The following is a 22916-nucleotide window of genomic DNA, read 5'->3' as shown; positions in this document are numbered from 1 at the left end:
ACCCATGTCTGACTTTCAAAAGGCAATGGACCCACTGAATGTTCAAGTAAAGGCCAGTATTAGTGTTTCACTACCCAGCTGTCTCCTCAGGACCTATGCAAAGGAGAGATCATCTCTTAAGAGCATGACTGAATGTCCAGCAGCATAACATCAGACTCAAAATCCAAGCAGCAGCAGGAGTTATACAAGATTTCTTTTCCTACTAGCACATAGCAAAAAGCCTTCAATTTAGTGCAATGAGAAAACGTACAATGGAATTCATGACCATGGGGAAAAGCAGGAATAATTTCTTGCCCAAGAATCTGAAAGTTTAGAAATAGAGAAAGATTAGCCTCTATGACATAAAGAAGAAAAATTTTGCCTAGAATAGTAAAGGTGTAAATAGTATTTTCTAGTGTTTAAGAACTTCCCTAGACTCACCACACCAATTTCTTTCTGTGCATTTTTAATGCCATCATCATTTTCCAGTATCTCCTCTTCCTCTTCCTCAAACAAGCTTAACACTTTCTTAGGCTGGGTCTTGACATCTTTCTCCAGAGCTGGTGGTGATGTTGCAAACAGATCTGAACCACTGGCTGGCTCAGAGGATGTTGCTGCAGAAGGCTGCAAATCAACAAATTAAAACACTAACACATAAACCTGTTGTTCAGTTCCTTTGCCCAAAACCCCACTAGCCTTTCATGGTTAAATGCCAGCAGTGGTCAGTTCTGCAATCCATTACCAAGACGACAACTACATTAAACTCATTTTTCCTTTGTAGCCAGAATGGCAACATGCAGACTAGCAAGAAACAGTCAGAGAATACACTTTATGGCTCTGAAGGAAACACAAGTTTCCTCCTGTACCCTACACTGTAGTGCTGTTGATAAGCAGCTTCCCGCATAAGGTTTCCTCTTCATCCATGTATCAGGATGCACACGCACCATGAGGCTGCACTGAGCAGCTTTACCATTATCTCAAAGGTATGAAGCTTGTGCAGCTTGGGTTTCTTCTCTGGAGCAGGCAGCACTATCAGAACTTTGAATGTGCTCAGGAAAGTGCAAAGCATAACTACTCTGGAAATTCATCATCTTGTAATTCCCCAATCACTCAGTAAGACCATGCCCAAGATTAAGCTCTGCTGAAGCACAGGGTTATCTTATAAAGGAAAGCTCTTGTTCATGTGAATAAAGATTACCCAAACTACTCTGGAGGAAAAACAAAACAGACTTTGCCCCCACCCCAAACCAATTCTCTTGGACAAGCAATTTTGCTATATGGAGCCAGAGTTAGTCTCTCCTTGGCAGTAGACTAGGCAATCCAGAAAACAAAATCTGCCCCAGAGCAACACTGTTAGATTTTTAATTTTTTTTTTGAAGCTGAAGCTCAAGTAAACTGCAGATTAACATAAGAAAATCCCTCACTTTTTCCTCTGTTTCCTCCTCTGCAACATCTGTTCCTCTAGGCACAGGAACTGCTCCAGGCTCTTCTGGACACCACAATGTATCTTCTACCTGGTTAGACTTTGCTGCTTTATCTGTCAGATCATCCTTTTCCTCCTTTTCTTCTTCATTAAATAAAGGTGGTGCTTGTGGTGGCTTTACTTCCTCCTGTAAAATTATGAGAATGTTGGTGACACAAAATTGGTGAGAAGCATATACTGCTGTGGGATAGCAGAGCCTATTTGCTTTCTGCAGGGGTCCAGGACATTTGCAACATGCTTGACTTCTACTTTCCTTCCACATAACATTCCAGTTTGTGACTTTTGATTTCTAGTTCTGTGCTCTTAAGTGTGGCAGTTACAAGCCTATAGTGGACACCCTGGGAACGCTGTCTATTACTTCTATGACTACCTCTATGGGTCACAACAACTGTTTTCCTGGTACACAGAAAGGCACAGGGGAGAGGGGGACAGCACACACACATATACAGAATTTGCATCACTGATACACTTGCATTAAGCTTTTGCAACTCCTACTCTCGATTCCCAAGCACACAGACAATTCCTTCACTCTAGCAGAGTAAGATAGAACATAAGCACCCTCAGAAGGTCTGTAAGAAGCCTATAGACACAACTGAATCAGCTTGGGTCAAGGTGACATAAAGGCCCAACTTCACCGTCAGCAGTAAGCTATTTGTTCTTTTTTAACGGTATTTTATGGTTGAGAGCTCTCAAAACATCCCCAGGAAGGGGTTTTGTATCAACCAAACAAATTTAGCAACTAGTCAAGAAAAAAACTGAAATCTCTGTTTGGCTGATGCTATTAAGAAGCTTCATATGTAAGGGTCCAGTCTGTTCTGTTTCCATTCCTAATTTGCTAGAACTACCACTAGCTAAACCAATTTAGATTTACATTTAGTACCTATCAAGGAAAATGGTCTAGAAAAGTTTTAAAAGTTTTAAAAGAAAGGGGAGGTACCACTGCAGTCTTAGCAGCTGGAGGAAGTAGTGTTGATTGGGAGCTGAAAAGCAATTCTTCATTAATAGCATCATCTTCAAATAACAGTGACATCTTCTGTGGCTTTCTTTGGCTGCAACAAGAGTAAGGAGAAAGGGGAAGATTCAGTACAAAAGTTTCAGAGGCCACCCACTATATCTGCTTAAAAGCATCACTTAGGACAATAATTTGCAGCACATAGTCCCAGATACAGGACTCTGCTTCCTCACAACAGTTCTACCACCCTCCCTTCCCATCTGCACAGCATTCTGGAAATGGATAGCCCAGTTCTGTGGTGGCAAGGACAACGATCCAGCACAGATGCAAAAGAGATAAAAGAACCCTGCCCTGCCCATTACTGCTCACACACCTCTACTTCTCAGCAGCAGTAGCAAGAAACAACACTTTCAATATGCCTGTGTCTGTCCAGTTTTGAGGGCACTGCCAGACTGTCTGAAAAAATGACCCCCCTTTCTCTCCCCTCCCAGGACTGTCACCTCTCTTTAGTGATTGCAAACAAATCCTCCTCATCCTCTTCCTCAAAGAGGCTCGTTTTCTTCATGGCTTTAGCCTGACTGACACTGCTAGGAGGTTTTGTGGGGCCCTCTTTTCGGTCATCTTCAGAAGGAAGTTTAGCTGGCTTGGAGACATTCCAGTGTTCCTTAAAAATAAAGAACCCTTAAGGTTTTTATGTTGGTCAAAGCCACTTTCCCATCTTCTCTGCAAGAAGAAACACTTTACCATCTTGGCAGTCGTATCTCTCCACTAGTTTATATTCCTGCCTTTCTGTTAGCTCCTGCAATCTGACATTGCTCAGGCTCTGCAGAGGACCTGGCCGCCTTTTAGTGTTTACCCAGTAAAACAGGGTACACAAACCTTACTGTTGCTACTGACAACTAAAGACAGTGTCAATTTGCTGTCTCAGGAGTAAGGTCACCTAGTAGAACATGATTTGAACCACAGAATTGGCAAGTTTGATGTATGGGGTATAACACCAACCAACCAAACCAAGCACTGACCAAACAAAAAAACAAGCAAAAAAAAACCCCCCCCAAAAAAAAACCACCACCAACATAAAATAGCCCAAACCCAAACAAAACAAGGAAAACCATAACACCCATGTTCAAGACACTTCATTATTAGAGTGCATGATGCTGCACTTCCCACACTCCACCCCCAAGATCTAGCACTTTATCAAGTCTATGCACTGAGTAAGTTGAAAATCTACATTGAACTGAAACATTTCTGGGGTTAGGAGAGTTTTGTGGCTTGGTTTTTTTTTTATTCCCATAACTTCAAATGGTTTGCCCCATTCTTCACCTCTGTTCATCCCCTTTCTGAAAGGGACTACAGGCAGGTTAAAAGTTTGAACTTGGTTTATTCTACATTAAGACAAAAATACATCTAGCAATATTACTGATAAGCAACAAGCAATGACAGGGCAGGATGGGGGATGAGAAGGATAGGACCTATTCATGCGAGTTGATTCAGAGACTATTCAGACAAGTTTAATTTATTTAGTGTCTCTGGCTTTCCTTTAAGATGCAGGACAACAGCTAACCCATCCCCAGAAAAGGGCTGCTCTCTGGGAACCTTAGTTAATTGTTTCATTTTCCCCATCCCCAGATTAAAAAGAACAACAAAGCACACAAACACAATACCCCAAAAAAATCCAAACACAAAACCCCATCCAAAAATCCAAACCAAAACGCACCCCACACTTATCTAGAACTTCTAAAGCTTCCCTATATAAACTGAAGAAGAGTAATCTTATTTTTCCCTCTCAGTATTTTCAAGTCAGACATTTTGGCAGCAGCCTGTATCTGCTATTAATCTTTCTAAAAGATACATTGAAAATACAGATTTTTCTCTTCCATATGACTTCTGTTACCTAGATCCTGAAAAATTTCACACCAAGTATCAGCCAGCTCCCTCAGCTGCAAACAAGTTACAGGGTAGCACTGAGCACGGCATGTGGACACTGCAGAGACTGACTGTGGTTCTCATGTCAAGAGTTTTATGCTTTGCTCAGTATAAAGCCAGTAATCCCTTTCAACCATATCTTACTCCTCAGTACCTCCTCATCACTGCTGAACAATAAGCTGGAGGCTTTCTTGAGCGGCTTTGACTGTTTTGCTTTCTCTTCTGGGGTTTTTTCCTGTTGCTTATTGGCAGGTACCACACCAAAGATATCCTTAAAATAATAATAATAAAAAAATTATTTTCAAATAAAAAACCAAAGTCATAAGAAGCAGCTTGCTAACAAGTATCAGCATGCCAGACACTGCCCACTCACTTCCCAGATAATTAGGTAAAAGAAAGTGTTTTGTGAAGCCTTTTTGAACACAATTTCAAGTGTGATACAGTATTCTGGTACAGGAAATTCACAGCATTTGATAGATCAGGAATTTGTAAGCACACAGCCTGGTTTTGGCCTACAAATTCTCCACCATAAGCTTGATTAGCAACCAAAAAACACCAACCAGCAATTTTGTTCCACAGCTGTTGACACAATGGGGCACTGTTTCTACATTCACATAATGAAATAGCAAACAAACCCTCTTCTGACAGGATAGGCAACAGGCAAATGGAACCACTATCAATGGCAAAGAACCAGGAATTCTCACCTGAAAACACTTATGCAGATTATTATATAGGCTTCAGAATATGCAAAAGTATATGTTCACTTCATCACCTAACACTTATGTTCTTCTCCACTCAGTTTAAACTTCAGTTCAATAGCACAACTTTCTCTATCCTGAAAGCCATTTCTGAACAGCCCTTATTCAGAATGGTGAGCTGGAAGCAGCTCTGTCTTGACCAAGAAACCTTTATCTTGAGTTTCCAGGAGTTCTCTATCTTATGAGTCTGAGCAGACCTCCTATCTGCCTCAGGTTAAGACCATAGGATAAGTTAACTCACCATACAGGTTGCAGGACCAGAGTTTAAAGTTCTTTGGAAGGTGTGTGGGAAGGAGAAAAGGGTAAAATAGCTAAGAAAAGAACATGCTAATTCAATTCTGTTAATTTTTCTTGCACAAACTGTACTCCAATCTCAGTTTCTACACTAGCAGCCACAATTCTTACACACTGAAAAGCAAGAAAAAAAGGAATTTACCAGCCATGACACAAGACAAGTGAAGTCATCCATGTGGCTAGGTATCACAAGCCAGAATAAAACAGCTTCCTGGAGCTCTTACCCATTCTATTGCTTAGTGTTTTCTAGTCCTATCAACAAAGGATAACATCCTTCATATTTAAGTCCAGAGATGATACGGACTGACTGCAAAATACTAAAAAAAGACACCAAGAACTCACAGGAGTCCCTGCTATGGCTCTCCTCCACAAACCTGTCCACATACTCAGAACGCAAGGTTGATTTAGTGCCCTAATACAGTGCTCCATTTACAAGCTTGGTGTTGTAAACTTCCAAGTATTTCCTGCTGCATTTGCAATAGGCTGTGCAGAAGCATTCCCATACACAGGCAGTATCAGGAAGTGGTACTTACCTCTCCATCATCATCAAACAAGGAGAGTGGAGCTTTTGTCGTGGACTTGCTAGTGAGGAGAGATGTAGCTTTGGACTTCATAGTTTTACTTGATGAAAACAAGTCCTATGCAAACCAAAGAAATGTCACTTTGCAAAGCAATGCTATACATTTAAGAACTTTTAGAAGGAAAAACACAACTGTCCCACTTAAAGAAGTGTGTCTATGAAGTATGGAAAGACTGCCTTTTCCAGATGTGCCAGTCATCTGCAACTCTACAGGGATTTCCCTCAGCTTTGCAGATTTAATTGCTAGCTGGGAGTTGAGGATGCAAGATTAAATATATGCACTCTTTTCTGATGCTTTATTCGCTGCTCTTTTCCTTCTTCAGGCCTTCAGTTTATGCCTGTAACCACACAAGTTTAACTTTCTGAAGATAGGGAAAACATTGCCAGAGATTCCACTCTTGGAGAAGGAACTTTCACAATGGCTGGAAGTAGATTCACGGATGTCAGATTTCCCTGTCCTACAGGTAAATAATGAGTTCCCAGATATAAGTGGACTGAAGTCAGGGGGACTCATGAGATTTCTGTAGGGAATTATTGAAGAGATACTCACTTCAGAATCCTCCTCATCAGAGAAGAGGCCCCTCTGTGTGCTTGGAGGTGTTACAGAAAAAGACTTGAAGTCCTCACTTCCAGATGCGTGTTGACTCTTTAGGACAAATAAAGACACTACATCAGCATCCATGGGCAGGCACATCATATGACCCTCTCTAGGAGGCATGCTGTTGGCAGTGCCCCAGCAGTTGAAGGCACAGAACACAATCCATGGGCTGAAGTCCAAAACCCGGGTGCTGTGTAAGTGCCTCACACATAGCTATAGCTACTCAAGTGACTTGCAGGTCTTACCATAGACCTCCCCTCCTACCACCATCCTTCTCTGCAGGAAACCATGTTTGGCAGCTCATGTCAGGCCCCCTTGTGAGTTAAATGAAAATGTTTAACAAGTGCTCTTCAATCCAGAGAGAAGAGTCACTGTAGCTCATTATGTTCAAATGCTCCTTGGACAGCAAATATGCATAAAATGAATATACATCATGTCTGCAATGGAGTTAAAAGCAGCAGTACTACATTCCTCAAGACACTTCTCTGAAAATGAAAGTGGAGTGGGCATGAGGAGGCTCTCATCTTTGTAAATGTGTTCTCAGAACAGCATTTAGAGCTTTCTACAATTTCAGGGTTTTTTGCTGAAAAACAGCTTTTTAAGCACACCAAGTATTGTGCATGCTTAGGTAGAACTATGACATCCACCAAAGGTTGTCAGGCTCATTTAATTTCAGCCCATAAACTTCATAAACATTTTCTAACATCAGAGGCTTCTTATTTTGCTCTCATTTCAATCCTACCTTAATAAGATTCTTCCAAATACCACCTGCACAAGAAAAGCCTCCAATAAATCAGAAGTTTAAGAGGCAAAAGACATTTAAAGACCCCTGAAGTACTTGAGTCATGGAAGACCCTGTGTACCTAGTTCTGTTTCACAAATATGGCACTTCCATAGTGTTGTACATGTAAAGATGACTTCAGCTGCAATAGCAATTGTTTTCCTAAAGCCTTAGCCAAACAATCTACTTACATGCCATTACCTTTTTTTCCATGATTGTTTCTTTGTGGCTTTCTGTTTCTTTAGTTGTGCCAGCAACCACGTGAGGAATGGCAGGTTTTTCCTTAAATAGGTCACCTCCTTCATCATCATCAAAAAGGTCAGTTGTGGGCTTGACTGCATTAGGAGGACAAACAAACAAGGAATTACAAAACCAGAGCAGCCACTACTGAACAAGAGAAGATACTAGAGTTTCAAAAGATAATATGTTTCCTTTTTGAAGATGACCAAAATTAGGAGTCTTTAAGAGAAATAGCTAGACAAGCTCCCAAAATGAAACACACCTACCTGAGAGCACTGCTGACAGTCAACAAGCATTGGGGTAAAGCCAGGGGGTTTTATTGGCTTGGCACCTCTAAAAAACTAGAGTCTGGCAATAGGGTGTGCTGGGCATGGGCCTCAAGGTTGTATGAATAAATTCTGTATCATTTCCTGACGATTCTAGCAACAGAAGGAACATCCTAGCAATAGGAGCATACTAAGAGAGGAAAGCTGGTTGAGAGCATGCTGCTTTGAGGAACAGAAATGCCAACAACAAAAAAAAGCTCAAACAAAATCAAAAAGGCCAAGAAGTAGTAGTGCTGTAGATTTGAGTTTTGTAGCTCATTGGTTTCTATCAATTTGAATTTTGATGACCTTTAACATTTAATCTTCCACTGCACATGTAATAGATGTACCTGAATCTGGAGGCTTTTTAATTGCTCCCACAAAGAAGTCATCATCATCATCATCGTCATCAAACAGAACAATTTTTCCAGGCTGTTTAGAAGTTTTCTTTGTGCTCTGTCCTGCAGATTTCTTGTCTTTTTCCACAGTTATGGTGGAACTAAACACATCACTTCCTCCTGCAGGTCAGGTGGGGGGAAAAAAAAACAAAACAAACAACCAAAAATGAACCACACAGAGAACATTGCCAGATTTCCAAAAAATCTGAACTCATACCATACTAAATGGAACCAGGCAGGCTTGTCATCACAACTTTTAATGTGCTCCCGCAAGAGTGCTGCATTAAAACCATTAACTAGAAACTCCCCGATAAAGCCAAGTCACAGACAGATGGCCCCCTCACTCTCACTGCAATCACTTATTCCTCCAGCCTGGTCATGTTCCCTAGGAACAGCAGCCAGATTCCATATTAAAGCTAGAAGACCCAGGTGTTCCACAGTGTTGCCCCTATGGATTTTCCAAGCCAGCATGCTACTTTAGCAAGCCACATCACTGTGGACAAATCAAAGTGTTAAGATGCTTGAGGAGAGCGAAGTATTGGAGATCAAGGTCTTCTGAGGAACTCCACTTTCATGCAAGACCACTGGCATTACTGCAGGATGAGGCTGAGTTTCCTCCCTAGATCGCTGTGCACTTCAGATACGACAGTGATCAACTAGAGTACGCTAGTAACAACTGTTTCCTCTACAATTGGTGTAGAAATGTTCAGCTTCAGTGACATATGCATGCCAATAGACTGCAGTGTTTTTGGTCAAAACTAGCAGCCTGATTATTTTGGCTTATTACATATAAATGCTTGGAAACTAGGGCAGGGGGGTTGGTGCAGGGAGAAAGGTATTTTAAATTTAAAGATTGGCAGAAAGTAGAACAACTGCTATTTGGTTAAAAGTTAGTAGACCACACAAATTTTGACCAGCACAGCAGCAGTTTTTTATTTAAAAAAGGGTATCCTCCAATTAGGAACTGCCAGAGGACTCACAGGAATACAGTCACAAAGTTCAATTAATTAAACATTCTCAAGTTCCTAAACAAACTGTTGACTGGGAATGCGTTCATCAAGTGATTTCAAATAGCAAAGGAGCCTCAATCTTGTTTTTTTCTCTGGCGACTTTATCCTGTCTACATGGAGGGAGCAACTGAATACTTTGTGTAAATGCTACGTAACTTAATTCCTGATGAACTAGAACAGGACACTTGTAGAATGATGGGAAATTCACTGCTTATGCAACAGTATCTCCAAAAGAGAGCAAAGAATGAAGAAAACCTCCATCTGCTACCAAGTCTTACCATTATGTAGAATGGCCATTGTTGATGTATATCTTTGATCCTGAGTAAGAAGTCTGTACTTGCATACAGCCTACTTTAAAAACATGCTGATTGAGGGCTCAGTTAACTGAAGCCAGTGTTAAAATAGGCCTGTCTTAATAAAGGGAAAAATTTAAAATTATGGTAACTCAGTCAGGTGAAGACCCTACACAAAGACAGGAAAATCAGTTGATTCAGAGAGACTGGCAACGTGTTTCTTTCCAATGATCAGCTTGAAGCCTGATATGGAACAGGGATCTTAGCACAATTCTTTTGTTTAGCTCTAAGTTATAGATGTGGTCCTGCCCCATGTATACAGATCCTCCTAATCAAACCCACAGAAATATGATTGGTCTTTACTACCTGTGCCACATAAGTATAGAAACTTGATGTTTAAACTGTTCTTTTGCTAGACCAAAGGAATATGATCAAATCTGAAAGACCAAAACTAACTTCTTCCTCAGTGTAGAAGGTGTGTCTGCATTCACTGCTGCATAATAGCAGAGTAATACACATCCTTAGAAGTTCACAGCACAGAACTGGAAGCTGACAGCTACTAGTAACTGCCATCAATGACACTGACCTTCAGAGCTCCTACAGAATCTTGATTACCCATAAAGCATGCTGCAGTTTAGGCAAACACAGGTAGAAGCACACGTATTTGTCCCTAAGCATAAATTAAGCAATGCAGTGCTGCTGCATTTGGATAGTTTTCTTCTTTAAAACCTCCCCAGCTGGTTTTAAAGAAAAGCATTTTGTGCATCAAGCGGTTTGCTATTGAATGAATCATACCTGGGAACAGAGATACTGCACCTGCAGGAACTTTCTTTAAGGACTTTGCAGAGGATGCTGAAATCACAGGAAGTACAATACAAATGGATGCATTTGTTTCATCTGTCAAGCTTTCAGAACTCTACCATAGAAATAGGAATCTAAGAAGTCTTTCGAGCTACTTCAGGGTTTGGTTTTTAACCCCCCCCCAACAACTGAGAACTCTTTAGACATTCTCCTGGGAGTTCTGGGGTGTGTATGTATGTATGTATATATATATATATATATATATATATATAAAACAGTCCAGCTATTTTTCCTCTATTAAAACTTCACAAAACAACTTTACTAAACTGAAGATTATACACATGATACACATTTACGTGTAGCATTATTTACAAGAGTTCAGATTCACACATTCAAAACCACTTCAATGCAATACACCCGAAAGTGTTTAGTCTCCCAACACAGATCAAAAAATTCATCAAAGTAAAAGCTTCTGCAGTACAGAATGTATGCTCAGACTCTTAGAGGGTCTAGATATGCAGCTAATGGGAAACAGAAGTGCATTAATATGCAAGAAGGAATCTTTACTCCACTGAAACCCACAACTGGATCCTGCAAAGCACTCTTCAGCAGCAGGAACCCAGTGCATGCAGAGAACTCTGCCAACATCAGTAAGAGCACTCTTTCAGCTCCAGGAGAGTAGGTGTAAGAGATCATAGTGAATAAACACATCTAAAATTCAAGGAAAACACAGCTGTTCTCCATTAAGACTGAGGAGAAGAGACTTGCCAACAATTGCTACTCCAGACTTTGTAGTTTGGAAACAAAACAGTGATAAATCACAGCACAGACAGGACTACAGGATACAACTGGTTCTTACCTTCACTTACTGGGACTTGCTCCTCTCTCTCTTTGGATTCTTCTTTTGGTGCTTCAGCAAAAAGATCACTCTGTAGAAGAAAATGAAAAGAGGAGGAAGTGGTGAATTTGTTGTTGGTGTTTTTTTCAGGAAAAGACAGCTGCTGATTTTTCCGCACAGGATATCCACTTCTAATCCAAGATAGAGGAGGTAAGCACCACTCCCTTCTCAAAGAGGCATCTGCACATACAGACTTAAACCTAGGTGCTCAAGTGTTAACTTGAGTGCATACAATGAGAGGAGGAGCTTTCTATCTATCTTACATTGTCAGTTTGTTTACTGCTGTTTACTCACCTTGACTGTTACAAACATCAACTGCATGATAAAATGAGAGGCAATCACTTGTTTTACACTATCAGAGTATTCCTGACATGGGGGTTCTATCCCCTTTCACATGCACAGACTATGCTAAAATAAGGCCAGAAACCAGACAGCATCATTGTCCAGATGCAGTATGGGAAACTTTTCTGACACTCAGGGAGAAAGAGTGAATGACAAAATTTATTACAATGCCTGCGAGAATACCGAGTTGTTTTCAACTAAAGAAACTGTATGGCATTTGATTTACCTCTACAGACAATTCTACAGTAAACTCTACTGGACTTAGAACCACACTTGCATTTTTCATCAGCACCACTGCAGAAGAGAGGGCTTTGTGCCAAGGGCAACAAGTACTTCACTTGTGTAGTCCGGTTTCCCCACTGGAAAGCTACACTGTTCCACTACACTTAAATATTACCGTGCAACAAAATGCTGTTTGCCCTCCCTTTCTTTCAGAGGTGGGAATTTGTGGGGATCTTATCTTTTGTTTTTTAAAAGAAGACGTGCACAACTTCTATCCTTTCCAGCATTCTCACCTCTTCATCATCAAAGAGGCCTGTTCCACCACTGAAGAGGCCACCCCTAGAACCAAACGGTGTGAAGTCTTCATCAGTCAGCTTAGGAGGCTTGAAGATATCATCACCTTCATCTGGAAAGCACAAGAGCCACGAGCTGTGGTGAGACTGACCAAGTTTCAGGAAAGGGAACTGAAGAGATAATCAAAATAAAAACCAGTTTGATTCTATCCCCTCTCTGGTTTATAAACACGACACACAGAGAACCTCCAGTAAACAGACTGGGATACATGTGGTTGCTCCACCACATCACATTTAAGGAGGAACTCTAACTAAGCCTGTTTCTAACCTTGTTTCACATACACTTCACAACCTAGATTTGTTTACATGCTCACCAATATCTCACTCAGTTTCTAGAGTACATGCCACAATTTCCTACACAGTGTCTTACAATCCAGCCCACAATTAAAAAATAAAAAGGAGAAGGATGTCCTACCATCTGATGGAACTCTAACTTCCTTCTTCTCTTTCAGGGTTTTCCTTGGTTTGGTCTCTGATGACAAGGCTTTAAGAAGAAAATTTCAAAGCAAAAATAAAATGGTCCACCTTTACTTGTAGCCTGTGATCAGTCTATGGTAAAACAAACCTAAAAAATAAATCTAACCAAGCTGACCTACATTATTTTATACAAATCAGCCCACTGAAGCAATTATACAAAGTGCAGGTTCTAAAACCAGCACTTACAATTTTAATAGCATTATTCTGTCAGGGACTGTGGGTTTAACACAGTTGCCCACACACAGACTAGTGTCACCTGAGATAAGAGAGCCATGCAGCATTCCATTCTGTGTGGTACAGATCCCACACAGAGCATGCAGAACTTTTGAGCACCTCCAATAGCCCCAGACATATTCCACCTTGATTCAGCTACCAAAACCAAAGTCAGAGTATTATTTCCCCTGGCCCTACCAACACAAGATTACGTCAATGAACGGGAGATTTCCCTGTAACTGAACAAAGGAAGCTGGTAGGTTTTATATTCTGATATTCACAGACCTAGCCTGATTGCTTGAACCATTAAAGAACAAAAAGACACACTGAAGAAGTCTGTTCATGCTCACAGAATTACAGGTCAAAAGCAGCTTCACGTGCACTTGCCAACTTCATTTCAGTCAGCTATTTTCAACTGCTGCTTTGCTGCAAGGATAACCATTTGAGAAAGGTCTCTCCCTTTGAAAGTGACACAAAAAAAATGTACTATTTGGTTTAAAATATCACAGAAAACAGTATCAAGGACAAACTCCTCAAAGCTTAGTATATTTGTGCCACAGAACAACCCATACCACATGAAATCAAAAACCTACTGCTTGGAGTGTTTTCCAATGTACTGCTCACAGAACTAAAATAACCGACCAGTGGCTTCTGCATACTTGTAACAGAGGGAAGTACACGTGGTCAAACACGCACAGTTTTACAAGCAAAGGGAGAATTAGATTGGAGAGGAAAACCTTTCCAATAATACATATTTTTGGGCAGTGACCTGTTTCACTTGAAAGCCATGTGTTTTCCACTATAACACTTAGTGAACTCAAACTCAGTCCTAGAGGCTATGTCCAAAAAGATTCCCAGAACACAAAATAAGTGTCTTTAATTACTCTTGTTGGGCTTTCACATAGTACATATTAAAATAACAGACCTGTGTAACTGACCTATTACACAAAATCTTCTGCCCAGCTCTCTCTCAGGTTCCCCACTATCTCATAAGCACTTATCAAAACTAGAGTTAACTTACACGAACGCTCTTCATCCAGTTTGACAGGCACTTCTCCTTTGATTCGAGCTGCCAGCTCATCTGCAAATGATGTTGGCCTCTTGTTTTTCTGAGAAGTAGGGATAAATAACAGCATATTCTTTACATGCAATCCAGTTACCAACCTGATGCAATTGCAGCTATATTCGGTATTCTACAGCCTCACTTGTACAATATCCTATCCAGTCTTTGACTGAAGCCCTTGGAAGAGGCAATACAGCTTTCTATGAAAAGATTATGAGCTTGTCAAGGTTAAAAAAAAAAAGGTCCTCACGATCACATAATTTTTAATTCACGTCATTCATAGATTTATAGAATGGTTTAGGTTGGAAGGGAGCTTGAATATCATCTAGTTTCATGGGCAGGGACACCTTCCTCTAGACCAGGTTGCTCAAGGCCTCATCCAGCCCATTCTCGAACTCCTCCAGAGAGAGGGCCATCCATGATTTGTCCTTGGTGAAGCCATGTTGATTAACACCAATCACCTCTTTTTCCATTTTCTGTATGCCTTAACAAGGAGGATCTGCTCCATGACCTTGCCATACTCTGAGGTGAGACTGACTGGCCTATAGTTTCCAGAGCATTCCTTTTTTTTTAATGTTTTTTGAAGATGGGGGTTATATTTTCCCTTTTCCAGTCAGCAGGGATTTCACCAGATTGCCGTGATGTTTTGAATATGATGGACAGTGGTTTGGCAACTTCATCTGCCAGTTCCCTCAGGACCCCTGGGTAGATCTTGTCAGACCCCATGGACCTGTGCACTTTCAGGCTCTTTAGTTTCAAAACTATTATTTGCTTACAGTGGGCAGATCTTCCTTTTCCCACTTCCCACCAGTGTTTTCTGGAGTTTGGGTGGTAAAACTAGAGCCTTTGCTGGTGAACACTGAGGCAAAATAGTCATTGATTGTTTCAGCCTTCTCTGTATCCATCATGACCAGGTCTCCATTCTCCATTTGGAGAGGCCTCACCTTTTCCTTTGCCACCTTTCTGTCCCCAGTGTACCTTAAGAAGTTCTTCTTCCCGTTTTATGTCCCCAGCCAAGTTTAATTCTATTTGTACTTTTGTTTTTCTAACCCGATCCCTGGCTGCTTGGACAACTTCTTTGTGGTCCCCCCACATGGCCCATTCTGGCTTCCATTGCTTATAGACTCTCCTTTTTTGCTCAGCTAAGTTCAGAAGCACCTTTTTCATCCATACCAGACTCCTGACATTCTCGCTTGCCTCCTTTCTTCTTGGAATGCACTGCTCCTGGGCCTGGAGATGATCCTTGAATACTGACCAGCTTTTTTGGGCCCCTCTTCCCTCCAAGGCTTTGTCTCATGACACTCTGCCAAGCAGATGCCTGAAGAGGATGAAGGCTGCTCTCCTGAAATCCACAGTAAGCTTGCCTCATGCTCTCTTTGACAACTTGAGGAAACTCTATCATTTCATGGTCACTAAAGCCAAGGCTGCCCTTAAGTTCAACATCACTCATCAGCCCCTCATTGTTAGGGCAAGACAGACAAGAAGCATTTACTGCACACAAAGTCAACAAGTAATTTCTTAACGATCTTTAAAGACAGCTTTGACACGAGCTTAGGGTGCAAGAGTCCCCTAGTTTAAAAGGGTAAAGCCTGAACAGCCACATTGAAAAGAGCATTCAGGTTTTTTACAGGCTTTCTCTACAGGAACCCATTCCAGGTAACTGAGAGCTACACTTCTAATCCTCCTAAGGACAGATTTCTCATGAACTAAGTCAAATGTATAGGGAGGCAACAAATACTTACAGGCTTTGTGCTTTCATCTAAATCTCTATCCTCATCTTCCTCTTTTTCAGAGTCAAAGAGATCACAGCCATCATAATCATCTTCGTCACTCATCTGTATTGTCCTCTGAAAAAACACAGTTATAACCTGGTAAGTTCTCTGAAGTTGGCATACAAAACAAGCAGGAAACATTCATCTGCTTAGATAAAATATTCAAAGCAAACTTTTGGAAAGGAGGAAAACATTTGGTAGTCCATCTGAGGGGCTTTCCTGCTTCTGAGAGGTAAGGAAGGAGTATTTCTAGCTCCAAGCAAGTCACTGCACGCTCTAGTACACCCTTGTGCTGTGCCACCAAACATTTCCAAACCAGAGATATGAGTATCCTAAGGACCTCCTCACAAGAAGACACAAGCCTGAACTGTTTTGGCTGGACTGTTTCCCTTAGTTTACAAACTCCTCTCCACTGATGACCTAGCATTTTGCCTTAACTCAGGAACACTGTGCTCAGCTAGCAAAACACCCAAACCATATTTCTTAAAGTGGATAGCAGAATGGCAGGCAACACATGCCCATAACTTGGCTTAAGTCATGTTAATAAGATTATGAAAAAGATGAAGTGCATTATGAGCAGCTGGGGGCTGTCATGGACAAGAGCCCAGAAGTGAACTAAATTATCAACAGCCCAAAGATACTTGTTTGTTTCAAAATACATCAGGAGTACAAAGTTACCTTATGACGGCCAATACAGCTTAAAGCAGCATCTGAGTAATTTTGTAACATTGTTTTATTAATGCACAGATTATTAAAGGGTAGCTTTTTGAAACACTGTTTAAGACTGAGGATTCCCACATAAAAGTCTCTTTTGCAGTGGCATATCTAAACATGGGTAAGATTTTTTTCTACTACCAATAATTCAAGACAGGCTTGAATTTTTCAAACACGTCTTTTCCCTTCTCATTTCTTATCCAAACAGACTTTTCAAACGTTTAATACTGTTCCTGTCTTTTGATTTCATGTCACACCAACACTGCAGTGTTCCTGCATAACAAGTTAAAAAAAATTAATTTAATTCTAGAGAGACCAATCCCACAGGAATCTAGTTCTCCTGGGATGGATTCTTTGAACTCTCATGACTGTAAAGCACATCAGACAATGCCATCCCACATCACCTGACATCTAATGATGGCTTAAAAGCATGTGTTTAAGTTCAACCCAAGTTCAATTTCACAACAGTGCTATATAGCCAGGACAACTTTCCCATGCAAAGGCTTTAACTGAAGTTTTTAGTAACTAATGGTGTTGAGCTCTTATCTTTTTTTTTTTTTTTTTTTTTGCATCCTCACTGTCTTACAAGTGGAAAAACTTTCAGGTATGCACCAGAGTGTATAAACATACCATTTTTTGGTCATCTTCACTAGGGTTTCCAAATTCATCATCTGATTCCTGGAACAAAAGTGACCCAAATTCAAGTTACAGTTACATGTTACTTCATCCAATAGTTACAGCAGAGGGCTCAGAAACTCTGGACTTGCTTCAGTTTGGACATTCAGATCTCACAGTGACTTGACCAAGGAGATGTTTCCTCATTGCTGACCATCATTATGAATGGAGGTCACCAGAAAGTCATTAATTCAGCAAAGACAACAAGCTCCATCTGACAGTGCATTTGAGTAACTTGAAAGGGATTTAACTTTAATTGAGCAATGATACCAAAAGCAAGCTCCTCGGCAGAAAAGGAATGCTTCTGTAGCAGTTATAAAGCAGAGACATTTCAGTCAAGGCAGACAAAGCCTACTACAAATTGACAGTTCAATGCAACAGATTTATGAGGCAAAGCCCTGAAGATGCATTACTGACACCTACTTAACCTTTTAAACTTGCTCTTGTTCATCTCCGTCCCTTTTGTTGTAACTGTAATTTATAACAGATTTGTTCTCCACAAATGCAATTTTTTTAAAGAATGTGATTTGCCTGCACAAAGTGAAATTAAATCTTGAGATCTCACATGAATAAAAAACAGGTAGCTAACCTACTTCATCTAGGTGAGCCTCCTTTTAGCAGGAGGGTTTAACCAGATGATCTCCAAAGGTCCCTTCCAACCCCTACCATTGCCAAACACACAACAAGGAACTCATGAATGCTTGGGCAAAGTAGCTTGTTACCCTGTCACTTACCTCTTCATCCTTCTCTTCACTGTCAATCACACTTCCACGATCGCTATCTACTGATCCTTCTATTAGGAATGAAAACAGAAAAGTTAAAGATCAGACCTAATATCTCTATGCAGAGCAATGCAGTCACCAGACATGCCAACACCAACTTTAAAGACTTTGTGAAGAGAACTAAAAATACAGTGGAAAACAAAGTGGTGTGGAAGGCTGCTGAAATTTTAGCACTTCACATTTCCAATACACAGAGCACAAGTAATCAAGAAGTTACTGCTTTGCATGCTGGAAAAGTGTTTTTTTTTTTTACAGCACGAAGCGCATTGTTTTCCCCCGCAGCTAACTACAATGCATTTCTAAATGTCCAAGAACACTAAGCAGTATAAACCAGGCAGTGAATTAAAACAGACCAAAGTCTCAGATTATAAACTAATTCTTTGCCTTCAAATAAAAGGTCATGCCAGCACATACCTTCACTAGAGAGATCTCCAAGGCCAACATCATCTTGTTCCATAAATTGCAGAGAGCCAATCAAGTATGGCAAAGGCCTGTCAATATAGAGATCCTGAAAAGAGACAACATTGGGTCTTTCTGACATCTACAAACAGCTCTACATTGTTGACAACAGCAGAAGTCTTACACACTTTTTTCTGAACTCATAGAAGACGGAAGCAAGTTTAGAGTCCCACCAGAGACATGCTTGATGTAAGAATTCAACTGGGTGGGCCACTTGAGGTTTAGTCCTTTTTAACAGTGTCAGAGAAGGGGGCTACTTCTATTTGTGCTGTCTCAACTTGTTTTCTAGGTGTTACCTAACACAAGAATATCTTTCCAAAGACAAGCAAGTCTTAGTCTTATCTCAAATTCTACTCCTAGGATTCTTAATTACCGGGAGAGTGAAAACCACCTAAGATACAGTTTGTACCTAAAAAACATATTTAAAAGTCTCTGGCCAAAACTGAAGTTTTCCTTTCCAAATTAATTGCCATTAAAACAACTCCCTTTGGGTATCATACCTTAACAATAACCCAACTTCTAGACAAGCAGGATACACAAGGAGGAGTTAATTTCTCCTTCAGGTATAGTCATCAAATTCTCTTTTTAGATAACAAGTATGAATCCTATTCCAACACAGTGATACTGCTGACAGAAGGAAAGACCAAGTTCAAAAAAGCTAAACACAAATGCATACTCCCAGCAAGAACTAATCCCTGTACCTTTGGCTCAAGAATCAGTTCCACCCTCTCATTACTTTCCTCCTCTTCGGAGTCAGAGTTGCCTGCTTTGATGTCCAGCTGTTCAAATGCACTGTCCAGAACTTGTAATCCATAATTCACTGCTTCTTGTATTTTGGGAATCAGGTCAGCTTCTTTCTGTTCCCTTGTCTTTTCCTGTATTAACAGGAACAACACACTCTCATTGCATTTTACTCAAGACTCAATCTCATTGCAACACACATGCAAATTTTAAAAATTGGAACAATGAAAGCTTTTTCACTATGTGTAAGAGAAAGACCTTCAGAACCTTTTTTAGCTTGACTGAACTAATCTTTATTACTCCTAGAAACAGAGATGTTCTAAACATCCACACCAGCACAGTACTATCTTTTTGTGCTCACAGCTCATCAAGGGAACATTTATGGTATAATACACATGGAACGTAAGATACATAAAAAGCTCTTTGAGTCTTTATCCCTAGGAATTGCAGTCAGATTCTGCTTCCCCAGTTCACTCCCTCTATGTCCTACTGAGGTACAAGGCCTCTCTCGTGCTGAAAAACACGCACAGCCATTTGAAAATCAACACATAAGTCTTGTCTACTGGACACAGCATTGAGCTTGGGGAGGCCCTAAAAGATTATCTTACACTGTAGTAGATTCCAATGCTACTGTCAACTTTGTATTTAAACAACACACACAGAGTGACTGCAAGAAGAAAGGAATCAGTTTTGTTTGTAAGCTGTAAACATCTGCAAAGTAAGTTTGAAAATGAGAAGATAGACAACATCTGCAAACCTTTCACCAGTGTTGAACACAGATTAAGTTAACTACCTGCTCTGTTTTGTCTCCAGTGTCAGCTTTGCGAATAGGCTCTTCCACTTCTTCATCATAGACTCTCTAAAAAGTCAAGTAAAGTGAATACAAGTAAGAACAACATACTGCTGCAGATGGTAAACCACAAGCACCATCAACAAAACAAACCAGAATGTTAATGAGTAATTAATTACACATTATTTCTTAAGAAAGAAGCCATAGATGATGGCAAGCACCTTCAGGCACTGAGGTCATCATCCTTTACCATTGGGCAGCCTCTCAAACAAAGGCAATTCAAGACTGCAAATGTCACTGCAGTAGCAGAAGAGAAGTTGACCATTTAACCTTGTTCACAGATTGACCTGAACTGCTTTAATGTCCTAACAAAGTTATCCCAGCAGTTTTAAAAGTCAAACATAAGTTTATTTATGGGCTATTTTTGTTTCTGTCATTTGATAGTTTTCCTTCCTTAGGTTTTACCCTTCTCCTCTTCTTATAGAGAAAGTTCACATCCTCCCTTAGCCCTTATTTTGATCTGATGATCTCCCCTACCCAGTTCTTCTAGCACTCTTTTGTAAAATTAGTTCCAAGGAGACACAGGTGAACAAAGTCCCCCTTGAACCAGCAAACCTGAAACCAAATTTCTCAAACACAGCTTCAGTTAGCCCCTGGGAAAAGAGATCTCTCACATTAACTATATTGAGATCCAGAAATTAGAACCTATTTCTGTGCACTTATATTTGGGAACAAACAGCTTAGAGCACCCAAGACTTAATGACATTTGGGACAAACTGTTCTCAGCAGAATCGTTACACTTAAATGCAACAGAAGGCCAGAAAAGATACTGCAGCTCTGAAAAAAAGCCTCCACCAAAAACCAACCAACAACAACAACAAAAAACCAACCACAAAACACACAACAGAAATGCAGATTTCCTTCATCCTGTCTTCTGCAAGCATCTTTCCAATAATAGCATCACTGCTTCAGATGAGATACACATGGCCTGAGAACAGTGCTGATGAAAACAAAAGACCTGATAAAACTCACAGTGCTAAAAGTCCCTCCATAACTCTGAAAGAATACTAAAGCTCTACATAGTATCATAGTATAGTATCAGTATCAGTCAGGGTTGGAAGGGACCACAAGGATCTAGTTCCAAGCCCCCTGCCATGGGCAGGGACACCCCACACTAGATCAGGCTGGCCAGAGCCTTGTCCAGCCTGGTCTTAAACACCTCCAGGGACGGGGCCTCAACCACCTCCCTGGACAACCCATTCCAGTGCTTCACCACTCTCATGGTGAAGAACTTCCTTCTCAATCATGCACATGCTTCTAGTAACACAGTGTTGTAACAGGCTTTCAGGTCCAACTTTTCCCTTTCTAAAACAGCAATATTGATAGGAACATGAATCAAAAAATATGGGCATTGTGACCCAAATAACAGACAACTCCTTGCAATCTAACATCTTTAAGACTATGTGCTTTTGGCATAAAATGACACCACTGGGCAAATTTACAGCATCATGTAACATTTGTCATCTTCTGACAGACACATGCATTCAAATGCTACATTCACACTACCTGTGAAGATATATCAAGACATGCCAGAGACCCCAACTCAATCATTGTCCTTAAAACAAAACTCAGATCACATATAAATAAAGGAAGGAAGGTAACTCAGAAAAGGCAAAAGGGAATCTGCCAAGACTGAATAGTGTATCACTCACAAAGGAATTACAACATCCTTTAACAGAAAGCAATTAAAAGCCACTTCATCTCTAAATTATCAATGGATATGCCAAAATGTCAAAACATTTCACATCAAGGTAAGGGGAAACACCAATGTCTGAAGTACAAGCGTGATGCTGTGTAAGAACATACTCACATTCTCTATGAACTGCGTATTGGACAACATCAGAAAGTCATTGAAGACATTATGAAGGCGACAGTCCGTGGCTTTTGTTTCGCTAATCAATCCATCTACTTGCTTTTTGATTTCGTGAGTCCTGGAAATGGTTTGCTGTGAGAATTCTTGTAGAAAACGCAGCAGCTGTTTACAACAGAGGAAACCCATAGTCAGCATCCAACTTTTTTTCCTAGGGTACTGTTTATGACCTTGGCAGAGTGGATCACACATTTCAAAGGAGCATCAAAATAAACACAGTTTATACTAAAGGTGCCCCATGTACACCCGGGATTAAATCCCCATTTCCACTCCGTTCTGCATTGCCTCATTTTAGGGCCAAATCCTCACTTGAGTTTTCTCGCGTAGTTAAAGCAATAGGAGAGTCTGAAGAGTGCCGAGCCCTGACGGCGCTGCTCGTTCCGCGCGGCGGAGCCCCGGGTGCTGCCTTTCCCCGGGCAGTAGCGCTAACCCCAGGCCGCTGCTCCTGCCAGCGGGTGGCAGCAGCCCCTCGCACACGGCCCCCGCACAACACACAAGCCCCGGGATGAGGCCACGGCCAGGGTAACCGCTGCTCGCGCACCCCTCTGGCCCCAGGCTCGGTCCCAGTCCTGCTCGCAGCGCTTACCCCGGCGTCCGAGGCCAAGGACCAGCTCTGGCTGCCCTTACGGATCTCCTCCAGCGACCAGGGCCGCTCCCACACCGGCGCCGACTCCGCTGCGTCCTGCGGGGCCCCATTCATCTGCACGAGAAGGATAATAAGCCGCAAAGTCGGTACCGCAGCCGCGCAAGTGCCGCTCCAGCACTCACCGTGACCACAGGCCGCGGCGCTCCCCCCTCACCCGCCGGCGCCATCCGCCGCCCGCCCGTCCGTCAGCTGAGTGCCACCACGTGATCCCACCCGACCCGCCCAGCGCGGCATGTGCGCCGGCCGGCCGCCTGGGGGTGCAGTAGCGCTGCTCGGGGAGGCCGCGCTGGTCTGCGCCGCGGCCGAGCCACAGAGCAGCCGTTGCACCTGTCCGTGCTCCTACCCTTTCCCCTTCCCCTGCCCGTTCCCAGGAGAGCGGGTGGTGGCACACAGCCGTCGTCCTCTCCGGCCCCGGCCGGGAACAGCCCTTCGCGGCAGCAC

At 41.6% G+C, this 22916-nt stretch overlaps 1 protein-coding gene across 5 annotated transcripts in view; it reads right to left on the bottom strand.

Annotated features, from left to right (window-relative positions):
- The window catches only part of LOC137455386 (WASH complex subunit 2-like), a 33109-nt gene extending 10456 nt beyond the window's left edge, over window positions 1–22653 (bottom strand). For 3 of the 5 annotated variants that reach the window (XM_068166136.1, XM_068166137.1, XM_068166139.1), the window contains exons 1-23: window positions 22598–22653; window positions 22416–22529; window positions 21770–21934; window positions 19903–19968; window positions 19070–19243; window positions 18324–18417; window positions 17862–17920; window positions 17083–17130; window positions 15709–15813; window positions 13925–14012; window positions 12629–12697; window positions 12154–12266; window positions 11258–11327; window positions 10393–10449; window positions 8247–8414; window positions 7553–7686; window positions 6523–6618; window positions 5926–6030; window positions 4495–4611; window positions 2915–3078; window positions 2400–2511; window positions 1404–1589; window positions 421–603 (exon numbers count right to left, since the gene is read on the bottom strand). In XM_068166136.1, the coding sequence (XP_068022237.1) occupies window positions 421–603; window positions 1404–1589; window positions 2400–2511; window positions 2915–3078; window positions 4495–4611; window positions 5926–6030; window positions 6523–6618; window positions 7553–7686; window positions 8247–8414; window positions 10393–10449; window positions 11258–11327; window positions 12154–12266; window positions 12629–12697; window positions 13925–14012; window positions 15709–15813; window positions 17083–17130; window positions 17862–17920; window positions 18324–18417; window positions 19070–19243; window positions 19903–19968; window positions 21770–21934; window positions 22416–22529; window positions 22598–22642 (2532 nt within the window). In that variant the 5' untranslated portion in view covers window positions 22643–22653. The remainder of the gene's footprint in view (window positions 1–420; window positions 604–1403; window positions 1590–2399; window positions 2512–2914; window positions 3079–4494; window positions 4612–5925; window positions 6031–6522; window positions 6619–7552; window positions 7687–8246; window positions 8415–10392; window positions 10450–11257; window positions 11328–12153; window positions 12267–12628; window positions 12698–13924; window positions 14013–15708; window positions 15814–17082; window positions 17131–17861; window positions 17921–18323; window positions 18418–19069; window positions 19244–19902; window positions 19969–21769; window positions 21935–22415; window positions 22530–22597) is intronic. The other 2 variants (XM_068166140.1, XM_068166138.1) reach the window with 2 other exon arrangements.
- Window positions 22654–22916: the final 263 nt, after the last annotated feature.

This window comes from Melanerpes formicivorus, unplaced genomic scaffold (assembly GCF_026170545.1).
Source record: "Melanerpes formicivorus ecotype bairdi unplaced genomic scaffold, bMelFor1.0.p_v2 SCAF_98, whole genome shotgun sequence".
NCBI classification, from domain to species: Eukaryota; Metazoa; Chordata; class Aves; order Piciformes; family Picidae; genus Melanerpes; species Melanerpes formicivorus.
Note: the sequence above shows the minus strand (reverse complement) of the source record. Positions and strands in the feature narration are given on the sequence as shown.